The sequence below is a fragment of the Amyelois transitella genome, chromosome 5, assembly GCF_032362555.1.
Source record: "Amyelois transitella isolate CPQ chromosome 5, ilAmyTran1.1, whole genome shotgun sequence".
In the NCBI taxonomy this organism is placed as follows: domain Eukaryota; kingdom Metazoa; phylum Arthropoda; class Insecta; order Lepidoptera; family Pyralidae; genus Amyelois; species Amyelois transitella.
The window spans coordinates 9,995,349-10,009,240 of record NC_083508.1 but is presented as its reverse complement, the minus strand read 5'-3'; the positions used below and the strand labels follow the sequence as shown (position 1 = coordinate 10,009,240).

General features: G+C 34.4%; 3 protein-coding genes across 3 annotated transcripts in view; 1 reads left to right on the top strand and 2 right to left on the bottom strand.

The window, feature by feature from the left end:
• LOC106134527 (nitric oxide synthase-like) overlaps positions 1 to 5,926 on the top strand; it is a 29,669-nt gene extending 23,743 nt beyond the window's left edge. The window contains exons 20-22 of the mRNA XM_013334611.2: positions 50 to 332; positions 2,221 to 2,412; positions 4,075 to 5,926. Of these exons, the coding sequence (XP_013190065.2) occupies positions 50 to 332; positions 2,221 to 2,412; positions 4,075 to 4,194 (595 nt within the window). The 3' untranslated portion in view covers positions 4,195 to 5,926. The remainder of the gene's footprint in view (positions 1 to 49; positions 333 to 2,220; positions 2,413 to 4,074) is intronic.
• LOC132901802 (uncharacterized) overlaps positions 1 to 13,892 on the bottom strand; it is a 129,037-nt gene that overhangs the window by 35,489 nt on the left and 79,656 nt on the right. The window lies entirely within an intron of this gene.
• On the bottom strand, positions 6,071 to 8,834 carry LOC106134501 (cilia- and flagella-associated protein 299). The gene is made up of 4 exons (XM_013334564.1): positions 8,665 to 8,834; positions 8,291 to 8,468; positions 7,125 to 7,322; positions 6,071 to 6,251 (listed from the first exon to the last, which is right to left on the bottom strand). The coding sequence occupies exons 1-4, from the start codon at positions 8,832 to 8,834 to the stop codon at positions 6,081 to 6,083; spliced, it is 717 nt and encodes a 238-aa protein (XP_013190018.1). The 3' UTR covers positions 6,071 to 6,080.

Sequence of the window (13,892 nt, the reverse complement as noted above, 5' to 3'; positions counted from 1 at the left end):
TATGCAAAAAACCTGTCGGCTATATTAAAGTGTAACATATTTATTTCAGAGCACCTAATTTCCATATGCCTAAAGATATTACCGCTCCACTTATCCTAGTTGGACCTGGCTCTGGCATAGCACCTTTTAGAGGTTTCTGGCATCACAGAAGAGAAGAAATTAAACATTTAGCTAAGAACGGAAATACGATGAAGCCAGGACCCATTTACCTTTTCTTCGGCTGTAGGAATAGAAGAATGGATTTGTATAAAGAGGAGAAAGAGCGAGCTGTAGCAGAAAATGTTGTCACCAAAGTTCATTTAGCATTATCACGAGAAGAGTGTGAAGAAAAGGTGAGTAGATTGTTTATCGTTCGGACAATATAAAATTGAAATACTAACACATACAGTTGTCAATTTTTCAGTCTATGTGTCTTGTAAAACGATGAATACCATGGTAATACTTACAGGCAAGAATATTTTCAGTATGTCTACTTTACGTCAGTATTATTAATGATCCTCGTATAATAACGCCCTGTACTGTGGCCTCAGAATTAAGTGGTATCAAATGAAGGTTCTTTATTTTTCCTGTAGGTACTAATCAAACATAATGACAGCACTTTTCCTGATGAAAAGTCGCCCCATATTCATATCTTATATGGGTCAGGCCGCGAAAATTGTCAATTGTATCACAAAAGTAACACAAGACATTTTGAGTTACCATAACACAAATGTAACCCAAAAGCAACGAACATTTTGGGTAAAGTTCGTTTCAGATTGGTGACTAAAATAACCTTAACGAATATAAGTAAGTAACTGTAGTAAAAATGAAGTAGGTAATGAAAAAGTAAATAAATAAATATATACGCGACAAATTACACAGATTGAGTTAGCCTCGAAGTAAGTTCGAGACTTTTGTTACGAGATACTAACTCTCTCAATGATAGTAAGGCTCTCAAATAACGCAATACCTACAACCAAAACAATGACTTATATTTTTTCTGTTTGCCTATTTATCTGGCTGGAAGAAGCACGACGGAGAGGAATCAAACATCAATAATTATTATTTCAACGGGAGATTGTAGGTAGCACCATTTAAACTAAACGACTTTCAATTCACACAATGTGAATGCGGCTTTACAAATCTATTGTGTTACGCAACACGTAAATTTGTGTTACAATAACACAGAAGTAATACAAGCGTAACACATATGTCATACAAAAGCAACACAAAAGTAAAATATTTAAAATATTTTTTGGTTATAACTTGGTTATTTATTACAATTAGACGCTTATGAGCGATTCCACGCACACTTTAAAACACTTTGCATAGAAATTCGGTACAAAAATAAACAAATCTCTGTTACTTACCTTCAAAATCACAATTTAAAATTTTTTATTCAATCAGAGCAAGTTATGTAACGGACTTTCAAAATGCCTCCTGTGACAAAACAACATTGTCTGCCTTTTTTACATTTATATGTCGGTAACAGTGATGCCATATTAATACTTTGTTTTGCTATTTGGTAGTTTTAATCAAAACAATGGGTATAAATTCGTCACACAAAAAAAAATGTAACACAAAAGTAAAACGCTTTTTTAATTTTAAACTGTCGTCAAACAAGTTATATCTGGAATTTTTGCACCGGTATTACAGTAACAGTAGGGGCTATCATATTATTCTTCGATGGTAAACATATATTTAAGGTATACTTTACAATTTATGGAGTATATCTTCATAATGGTAGTTCGACAAAAAGCGACCAAAAGTCACACAAAAAAATTGACAATTTCGGCGGCCTTACCCATATATAAAATTCCCGTGTCACAATGTTCGTTCCCGTACTTCTCCGAAACAGCTTGACCGATTCTCATGACATTTTGTGAGCACATTGAGTAGGTCTGAGAATCGGCCAACATCTATTTTTCATACCCACAAAATGCAAAACAAAGTTTGCCGGGACAGCTAGTGTTATATATATGTTTACAAAAATACATACAATATAATAATAACATAAAATGTTTGTTTATGCAGAGCGTACGCATGTAAAACGGTTTGTCATTAATCTCCATAGTTATAGAATCTTGATACAATCATTGAGCCCTACAGCTGAACGTGGTATTTCAGTCTTTTAAATCAGTTGGCTTTGTCTACCCTGGAATGGATATAGACTTGATGATTATGTATATGTTGTATTCTTTTTCAAGTACAACTTATTTAATATGAATATTATTCCTACAGAAGCACGTTCAAACATTATTGGACGAAGAGGGCGCTGAAGTGACTCGAAGGCTGGTGGATGAGGATGGACATTTCTACGTCTGTGGTGACTGCAAAATGGCGGAAGAAGTGCAGCAGAAACTCAAGCTGATCATCAAGAAACACGCCAATATGTCCGATGAGGAAGTAGAAGATTTTATGCTTGAATTAATGGTAAGAAATAAAATTGTTAGTATGTTTGGGTAGATGGAGCTTATGATCAAAAGATGGTAGATTTTTAAGATATGCTGTTTCAGTATTACGATTTAGATGATTAAAATTAAAATGGGATAGGTTCTATAAAGTATCCTTATATCGTAAGCATTAAAGACAAAATAGGTATTTTCTTTTAATTAAATTTAAGGCTGTCATTTTAATACCATAAGCAATCATCACTACATAGTATAAAACAAAGTCGCCCATTTTGTCTGTAGTCCCTTCGTATGCATAAAACTTTAAAACTACGCAACGGATTTTGATGCGGTTTTCACTAATAGAAAGAGTATTTTCTCCGACAGGTTTTTATATATAATTGAAATACATTGAAACTATATTAGCTGAGTTATAGCGATTTATGTCCAAGAAGTCAGAAAAAAAATCTAATTGAAGATTGCATTTGTGCGTGCGCCGCTTATACCGTTGGATACAAGTAAGAACAATGTATAGCAAAAACATTGGTCTTTATTAGTTCTACAAAAAAGTCCGCGATGACATATATCCAGCTTTTTTATTTAAGTCACAAAAACTACTTTTCTGTATTAAAAAAACATTTAATTCGTTGGGTGATGTTTAACTGGTGATATAACCAATAATACATATATCCTTATCAAAATAAGTAAGTTCATCATCACGAGCATTTAATTTAGATTATTTTTGCAGTTTACAGTGTGTTATTTAGACATATAGTTTAGGAGATATCACGATATTAGTATTGCGGCACGGTACGGGCCGGCCGCGGCGGCGGGGGCAGCGTCCCTATAAATAGCGCGTCGGCGGCAGCGGCTCCCCCCCCATAAGGCTGTTAGGAGGAGCGTCAAGCCCTCGCCTAAAAACGTCCCGCTGTAATAGTGAATGCCCCTCAGGCAAACTATGTTCTCATAGTCAAAAAAAAAAAAAAAAAAAAAACAGCGGCTCCCCATTAGCACTTTGAAATTGGAAGCGATCGGACGCGTTTATTTATCGCAGCTCTTTGAGAAAAATAAAACGTGCTTTTCGACAACAATAATTGTATGATAATAATAGGTATTGTATTCTAAGGTTAGTATTAAATCGCACTTATTAGTAAGATTAGTTTTTTAAAATATAAAACCGTAATTTATGGATTGATATTTTCTATTAAGATTTTGGAAAAACAAAAAATATAAAAAAACGGTACATAAAAAATAAATAATATTAAAAAGTAGGTACTACGACTTTGATCTATACATATAAGACAAAAAAAAATCTGTACATTACTTAAATATTTTTTCCAAAAACTGATAGGGGGGGCGATCAAAGAAGAGTCACAGAAACCAAAAAACATTTTAATATTTTAAACGCGGTTAAGGGAAAGAGAAGTTATTGTGAATTGAAAATTAGTATCCAATATGTGTTGGTGCGTTGACTGTATTTGTCGAAGTAGCGGGATACACGCAAACGAAGTTGCGCGGGTCAGCTAGTATGAAATAAATAATACTCTCTTTAGTACCTATTTATTTTCTTGAGCGTTTACTAAGAAACACGGTAGACTTTGGAATATATTTCGTTTTATGATAGCTTTCAAAATAACATTGAGATTATAGGGTATTCTAAATTATGAATACAGAGCATATAATTATTTCTATATTCATTTCTTAGGACGAGAACCGCTACCACGAAGACATCTTTGGCATCACACTCCGCACGGCTGAGGTGCACAGCGCTTCAAGGGAATGTGCGAGGAGGACACGACAAGAATCATTGAAATCTCAGCCTTAATCTTACTTCACGTTTATACAAACAAAAAATACAAATAATGACGTCTATATCCCTTGCGGGGTAGACAGAGCCAACAGTCTTGAAAAGACTGAATGGCCACGTTCAGCTATTTGGCTTTATGATAGAAATGAGATTCAAATAGTGACAGGTTGCTAGCCCATCGCCTAAAAAAAATAATCCCAATTTTGTAAGCCTATCCCTTAATCGCCTTTTACGACATCCATGGGAAAGAGATGGAGTGGTCCTATTCTTTTTTCATTGGTGCCGGGAACCACACGGCACACGTTTATAGTCCGTTAAATAAATAAATTGTATACGTTATTTTGTTGAAAAATGCTTTTTTGCTAAACTTTTTTTTTGAAATATATCTTTTAACAAAAAGATGTACGTGTAGCCACGTGTAGTGTGTTTACCTTTATTTCAGTGCATAAAGAAATGAACTATAGTATATACATAGATACTGGTGATCATAACGGTTGATGTTCATCTGACGTTCCTAAATGGACGTCGTGTAGGTAATGTAATAAGTTAAGTGTAAATATGATTCTCAAATACTGTTTAAAAAGTTTTTCTAAATTTATTTGGCTGATTAGGCCTATCAAAGTTTCAATGAGAATGGGGTAACTTTGATACCTCATAAATTTTTATCTCAATTTGAAGTAAGACCAATATACATAAAAATCTCGATCAATATCCAAGTTATACGTTATTGCGAGTAAATGTTGCTTTAGTGAATGCTGAAAAAGATTGAAATAATGACATATGGTGCATAATTTTTAAAATCCAATATCTAAGTCACTAGATTCAGCAACTATGTAGCAGTATAATTCTAGAGTATCCCTTTAGACCGCAATAGGTATTATTAAATTTTTGGCGAAACATGCTAGGCATTTTAACTTCTGTAGTTATTTGAGAAAGTATGTGATTGATCACAAATTGACTGTTATTTTTATTTATATACGTAACCAATTGGATAATATGACCATATGACTTGTACATACACTAACATATCTATAATTTTTATGCAACCAGTTTTATGTACCTACCTACCTATAGAACAGGCACAATCACTACAGAATTTTTATTTTGACGAACTTTTTATACATTTTTACGGTAGGTTATAATATTTTTCCGCCGTAAGTAAACTTGCATTTCCGCTGACGTTCATGCGAAATATGGCTGACATGTCGCCGCAATTTTAAAAACAATATTTAAAAGTGGTTTATTTAGAGATTTCAAATAATTTGAATATATAGGCGAGCTAGCAAAGATACCCCAGATCTTTGAGTAATCCCGTACGATGCTTTATACTTACTTTCATTTTAAATATAAGCACGCTTTATACCTGTTATCATTCTTCAAATATTTTAATTGATCATAATGATACAGTGCTCACCAACTAAAAACATTTATTTTTGAAAAAGTTGCGTTTTTATACACAAAAATGGATCCAAGTTTTAAGTACGAATTATCATAAGGCAAAAGTATATTTCTTTATATAAATAAAGTTACATTTCTTTGTGACTCACTTTTGCAAAACGCAAATATATAATTTTATGACTTTGTTAATTAATCTTAAATGAAATGTTAAACTACTTATTGAGAAAATACGAACTTAATTTTATATACCTTAAATAAGTATTTAATAAAATAAATATACTTAAGTAAGCATACGTAATAACTATTGTAATAAATTTCTAGTAACAAGAATATGAAAAAATCAAAAACAATTTGAACAAAATAAAAGACAAATTCAAAACAATTGTATTTACTTGTTTCCTTCAGCGTGCTCCCCGCAAAATTACAATGCTCAGTTAAAAATTTGCAATTCTAAGGTTTCAAAAATCGTATTTACATATTTTTACATTTTTAATTTTCAGGTTTAATTAGCTCTTTCTTCTCACGACGTGGTCATAGACCTCTATTTGAGTGTATTTGGGGGAATAGAGCCTTATTTTCATTGTGTTTTGTCCAGGATCTTGTTCCGGGTCGGGGCATATAATTTTATGGTCATGACGATTTTGGAATAAAAGCCCTTTTTCTGGATCCATAAGAGGCTGCAAATACGTTATTTTTTAATACTTATATGTTTTTTTATATATAAATATGTGTTTGCCACTGTTGAACTCATTAACAGACTGAAAGGATTTTAATCAAATTTAAAATGAATCTTTAACTTGGTCAATCTTAAAAGGAAGGTTTTTGTCTCAATTTATTTAACAACTACTGGATACCAAATTCAGTCATCCATTATATAAAATAGGATACTGATAGACTGATTAATTGACATTTTGACACAAAACCCAAGCCGCTGTGTCTATAGATGTAAAATTACCTGGAAAATACCTGGCCTTTCTATGCCTGGATGAAGTTCCCCTTGGAAGGCAAATGCGGTTAACACAATTTGAAATTTTTTTAAGCAAAATTACAGGCAGGATCTTATTAAGTAAATCTAGAAAGATAGCTCAACTACAGAAGGATCCTTTGCAATCTTTGGCATTTCGATATCCACATAGTTTCAGAATAGTTTCGGTCAGGCGTGTGATGCGACTATTTATATTAAATCTTTTAGTATCAGAACAGAGGGTGTAAAACTCTGGGATGGTATTTTTGGATTGGGTTTCTCACTGCACCTCGGACACTGAACAATTGCAATATAAAAATTCTTCTCACAAATTCACACTCATAAACTATTGCAAGTCGGCACGTGCTACAGTTGAATTTATAAGAATGTAAGTTTCTTCAAAACGCAGAAAATATTTTTTAACAACTTAATCGCGTCATGAACTTTTTGTCAAAAAGGTTAAATCCACACAAGTAAGTAAATTTGTGATTCTTCAGGCAATGGGCTAGCAACCTGCCTTTATTTGGATCTCAATTTCATAATTGGGCCATACAGGTTCCGCGGACAATTGTTAATTAAATCTTACTTTATAATTTCTACTCATATTACTCCTGACAGTGCCATGTCGCCAATGGTAATACCCCAAATCATTCTCTGTGGGCCATAACTGCTTCTTTCCTTTGAAGAAAGGCGCCCAGTTCTCAGAGAGTAATCTATGAGCGTAATCGATGTAGCCAGAGATTTCGAAACCACCTTTTGTGAAGTGCCGAATGAATATTATTGTCTGGAAAAATAATAAAACGTTATGGTGTAAAGTGTAACTGTGTACATTCTAAAGCATATCATCATCGTAGTATTTGTTATTGTGCACTCTCAATGGGAGGATTTGTGGATTCCGATGAACAGACTAGGTAGCATAACTTTTCTGTAAGTAAAATATAGTGGGCCTACGTAGGTACACCACGAATTGAATTTTGAAATTTTGAATTCCGCATCAGACATACTTTAGACGTCTTACGCGGAATTCAAAACAAATTATTTTATTTTATTCTCACGACTTAATGCTTACTTACAAAAAAAAGTATCAACCCTTAAAATCATCATGACCCAAATGTGACTGGTTTGATAACGACCGTACCTCACCTATTGTTGAAATTAAACACCAAAAGTACGCCCGATTGGGTAAATATAAGATCAAAATAAAATCTCGCAAAGCGCACGTTTCATTACAAAATATAATTCTATTCTTTGATCACTGAATTTCAGCTTTGTTTAATTCAGTGTAAATCAAATGAAAATTAATATTTATTTTATTTTTTGTGTGTTGGCTGTTTGCACGAATAAAATTCTTGGAACAAATTTGGTGATAAATAAGGAATTTAGGCTTCATAATTATCGCGCAAGGCAAGAACCCAGATAACATACTGTAGAATCGAATCTAAATAAAGAGAATTAATGGTGAAACGAGTGTTCTTAAAAATATATTATTATTAATAAGTACAAGTGGCATTTCTGTTGCCTTATTGATATTTATTCGATTTCTACGATCAACATACTGTCGTATCCACTCCGACTAAGAGAAAATGCTTTAAAATTGACATAAAATCTTGAAGTCTGAATCTGTTATAGAATTATTGAGCAAAAGCTGGTTAATGCATCGTCAAAGTCAGCACCCACACTGACCAGAGTCTAATCGTAAGGGTTCGGGTACATTACACTATAGATCAGTCACGTTTTAATCTGTTCAATAACCTGTAGTATCTCGACTCTGTTGGCACGCTCCCTCACGGCTAGTTCCCTGGTGAATGCGTCATCCAAGTCAGCCCCCTCACTGACCAGCGTGTACGCTTTAGGAGACGGGTAAACTACATTATAGATTACTGCTCGACGCGTGTAGAACTCTTTTTCGCTAAGAGTGTCGCCATTTGCCCTTGAATTGTAATAAAATGGATTAAAATTAAAGTGAAGAACAATAAAAGAAGAGGAAAGTGTAAGCGAGGTTGATGAAGGTACTTAGAAACAGAAATTCATAAGTTAAAGCAAAATCAAGTAAGCATGGATCGTGGCAAGTAGAAATATGAAGAGTCTACTTAACCTTCCGAGATTAATAACAAATTAAGCCAAACCTATAGCCAAGTGCAGCAATAGTCCGAGCCGAAACGATACTACGAAGGTTTCTGAGATCAGCAATTTCAATCAGGGAATCCAAGTATTCTTCCCAGGTGTCGAAGGGAAGCAGTCTCCTGTCCGCCTCCACACTCGGAGGGTACTCGTTTTTCTTCTCAGCCATCGCCATTGTAAAATACTTAAATAATAAATTATTTACAAAAATAAATTAAAATAAACACGGCCGCGTGGACGATCATGTTTTGATGTTGTCTTTTCATTGACAGGTGTCACATATGATTGAAATATGTTCAGAATGAGGTCTCATCTGTATATTTTAACATCTAAAATTATAAAAAATTACATTAACAAAACAGGAACGAGAAAAATTTTGCTTAGCTGAACCTGTATACTTTGAGCACGTCGACGATGTTCTGATAAAAGGTCCAGTCAAAAGTACGCTTCAAATTTACATGAACATAATGAAACCATGCAGAGATCGTGGCATGTTGAAAAAATATTGTAAAAAAAACAACAAAACTTGTAGAATTTATATAAATATTTCCTTTTCCGGGGGGTAGACAGAGACAACAACTTTCTATTTGCCACGATCACTGCATTCTTCTTTCACTTCATCTACAATTACAAAATCATAACTCTCGTCATGCAAGCTCGGCTCAGCTACTCCTCACCTGATCTTTTACTAGGACGAAATTACATACGTATTTCTAGTTGTAAGTGAAAGTGGCCATTCAGTCTTTTCAGGACTGTTGGTCTACCCCGCAAGGGATATAGACGTGACCATATGTATGTATGTATGTTTCTAGTTGTTGCGATTTGCGACTTTTCACACTCATACACCCAATAAAATTCACCAAATAGCTTAGCAAAGAGGTAGAATGTCTGACATAAAGATCGCAATCCGCTTTCACTGAATACGTTCAAAAGCACATAAAACCGATAAAGTGGTAGAAAATACTTATACCTTAGTGTAATAAAGATATTTATAGTAGAAACATCGACTTCAACTTATCAACACTTGTAGAGGCGATAGGCATTCTTATATTCACTCTCGTTATAAGTTTTCTGTGGCCGTAGAAAATTTATTCATTAACTTATTAATAATCAAGTCTAATAAAATACTTCTTTCTTCGTTTTTATCATTATCTCTTTAGAGAGGAACCCAGGGTGCACTTTTTATCCATAATTATGGATTAGGTGAGTCAAGTTTTTGCACGAAGCTGCTCATCTGGTCTGCCAAGGCAGGGGTAATTAATTCGTTATCATTATTTTAATTTTCACTTTGAAATCAGACGAATGTTACTTTAAGTGTGGCCGTAGAAAAATTGTCCATATACATATTGGTAAATTAAGGCTAATAAACTACTTTTTCTTATAGTCCCAGTTCCTCCTCATCTCTCTTATGACTATGAGTCTGGATTGGGTAAGTAAGGTTTTTACACAAAGTGCCATCTGACCTCTGCAACCTTTGAAGGGGAACCTAATCAAGATGAGATCATGATATCACATCCAGTTGTCTGAAATGCAGATTTCAACACGATGTTTTCACTCACAGTAAGTGAATTGACAAGGCTATGGACCTAAAATCACGTCAAATGTTTTTAATTTCTCTCGAAGACGAGAAATAATCACGTTGGAAAAGCTTCTGCAAAATGAGTAATTAAGTTCGACGAGGAGTGAGCAAATAAAATATCCACTTGTAATTCCGTCGCCGGTCGCCCTCTGAGGGTCCTGAAGGATCTGTGTACTCAAACTTTAAGGGTATGAACAGATGATGGAAAACACGTCTCTGATTCATCACTAACTTTTGCCTGTGGCTTCGTTTGTGTAAATTGTCGCCTTTGTTATATTTTATCTATTTACATATATAAATGCGTACATAAAATAAACCATAAGCTTTTTATTACAAAAAAATATTCTACCTGGGTTGTCTTCTCTTTCCTCCTGGCTCTAATCCCGATAACATCCTCATCTTTCTGGAGAGGAGCCTGTGGTGTGATATTTTATCATGATCTTGGATAGGGTAATTCGTGTTTTTACGCGAAGAAACACTTCTATGAACTGGAGGCCAACAAGGTGTAAAGAGCAGGAGAACTAAATTCGGAAAAAAATTGAAACCTAAATTCGGACCCCGATTTTATTCTAATATTTTGGTTTAATATATTTGGTATTTTTTCAAATATGTATAATTTTTTGTTGCTAGTAAGCGCCCACCTTTCAGTCACTCTTAATGACACTCGCTTTTCCTGTTGATAGAGATTACATAGAGGTACTGCCATATTCGGCAAATTAAAAAAATACTGTCCACAGTGAACAGCGAATTAGGAAAATCCATGTGAATTATCTAATGACACGAACGAATTGAAGAACGTGATTTTGCTGTATTTGTAGTTCTAGAATTAGTTTTAATTACTTTCTCATACATATTAGACCGTCGGTGGTGAAGGTATGGATATGGTAGATGCACAGCTTTGAAGGGCCTAATGGTCATGTACCAATAACTCTTTTCTAGTTATATACCTCTTTATTTAATTTTATTGCTACTCAAACATTAATGTTGTGGTTACAGAAGAAACTCGGTGAGGATGACACTATAACTAATGTCAGGAGTTCAAATACACGCAAATTTGTTACACAATTCGTCAGTTTTTACAGATATTTTTTAGCCCAATACCTGCTAGTGAAACGGAAGATACAAAATCGGTTTACTCACAAAAGTAGCCTTGGCATCGTCTCTTCAAAACTTCAAAAAAAAAAAAAAAAAATGTCAAAACTACTGAATAGTTTTGACATGAAAGACGTAAAAACACAAACATACTTTCACATTTATGAGTGGATGCTGCGATTCGATATTGGTAACGGTTAATTCCCTGGAAAGGAGGTAAGTTGAAATGTTGCTGGTTTATGACTACCATTTTTCCATATTATTTCGTGCTCCTAGTAAGATCCACTCTCAGCGTGCCAGGCTTCGAAACACAAACTTTTTGAATTACCTCTTTCCACCTTCTTCGGCGTCTTACTTTCTTATTGTTTATTTAGTTTATCTATAATACGCACTTATATAAAAATCGATTGTTGCTACGTAAAGCTATGGTTCTAAGTACCTAGTAGTTGCGTGGAAATACTGAGTCGGTCAACCACCAGGTTAAAGCTGAAAACCTGTGCTCATCTCGGTCGTAAGCAAAGAAATCCGCTGAGCTTCTTGAATTGCTGCTTCGTGGAAGTCTTAATTTTTTTTTTTATTTGCTTAAGAAGCTTGTGTGCATTGCAGCTACTGCTACATCTGTGCATTTTTAATTTATGTAACCTATAAGGGAGCGGTACTTGCAGGTAATTCGATTTGCTTGTTGAGCTCCAATCTCATTTAACATTTTCAATGAGGACCGGCTACTTACAACTTGTGCTGAATTTATTAGAAAATTTTGTACGGAACGTGTAGAAATGAGTTTTCGGTTAGCTCAATAGTAATGTCTTGGTAGAGTCATAGAAGCAATAAGTAAGTAAGTAAATGTTTTGTTGTTCACTAAAGGAGTACATTACAAATATAAAACAGTACCTAGTAGTACAAAGGCGGGCGTATCCCTAAGTGGGATCGCTTCCAGCCAACCCCACAATAAGAGAAAATCATGCAAAATTTAGTTTTATTTCTAAATATTATTTTATGTAATAATATCCGTATGTCTAGGTTTGGAATGAAATATTATACCAGTCCAAATACAGTTGATTCTACACTTGGGGGCAGTTAACCTGCATCATGGTGTTGGAGGAATGGTCATATTCTGAAATGGCTAGGCACATTAAAATTGAATGTCGTAAATAACGAGTAAAGGAGCTTTGGTTACCAGCCGCTTCTTTTTCCACACAGATAACTAATGTCAATTGAGGGAAAATTTTACGCGAAGAAACACTTCTATGAACTGGAGGCCAACAAGGTGTAAAGAGCAGGAGAACTAAATTCGGAAAAAAATTGAAACCTAAATTCGGACCCCGATTTTATTCTAATATTTTGGTTTAATATATTTGGTATTTTTTCAAATATGTATAATTTTTTGTTGCTAGTAAGCGCCCACCTTTCAGTCACTCTTAATGACACTCGCTTTTCCTGTTGATAGAGATTACATAGAGGTACTGCCATATTCGGCAAATTAAAAAAATACTGTCCACAGTGAACAGCGAATTAGGAAAATCCATGTGAATTATCTAATGACACGAACGAATTGAAGAACGTGATTTTGCTGTATTTGTAGTTCTAGAATTAGTTTTAATTACTTTCTCATACATATTAGACCGTCGGTGGTGAAGGTATGGATATGGTAGATGCACAGCTTTGAAGGGCCTAATGGTCATGTACCAATAACTCTTTTCTAGTTATATACCTCTTTATTTAATTTTATTGCTACTCAAACATTAATGTTGTGGTTACAGAAGAAACTCGGTGAGGATGACACTATAACTAATGTCAGGAGTTCAAATACACGCAAATTTGTTACACAATTCGTCAGTTTTTACAGATATTTTTTAGCCCAATACCTGCTAGTGAAACGGAAGATACAAAATCGGTTTACTCACAAAAGTAGCCTTGGCATCGTCTCTTCAAAACTTCAAAAAAAAAAAAAAAAAATGTCAAAACTACTGAATAGTTTTGACATGAAAGACGTAAAAACACAAACATACTTTCACATTTATGAGTGGATGCTGCGATTCGATATTGGTAACGGTTAATTCCCTGGAAAGGAGGTAAGTTGAAATGTTGCTGGTTTATGACTACCATTTTTCCATATTATTTCGTGCTCCTAGTAAGATCCACTCTCAGCGTGCCAGGCTTCGAAACACAAACTTTTTGAATTACCTCTTTCCACCTTCTTCGGCGTCTTACTTTCTTATTGTTTATTTAGTTTATCTATAATACGCACTTATATAAAAATCGATTGTTGCTACGTAAAGCTATGGTTCTAAGTACCTAGTAGTTGCGTGGAAATACTGAGTCGGTCAACCACCAGGTTAAAGCTGAAAACCTGTGCTCATCTCGGTCGTAAGCAAAGAAATCCGCTGAGCTTCTTGAATTGCTGCTTCGTGGAAGTCTTAATTTTTTTTTTTATTTGCTTAAGAAGCTTGTGTGCATTGCAGCTACTGCTACATCTGTGCATTTTTAATTTATGTAACCTATAAGGGAGCGGTACTTGCAGGTAATTCGATTTGCTTGTTGAGCTCCAATCTCATTTAACAT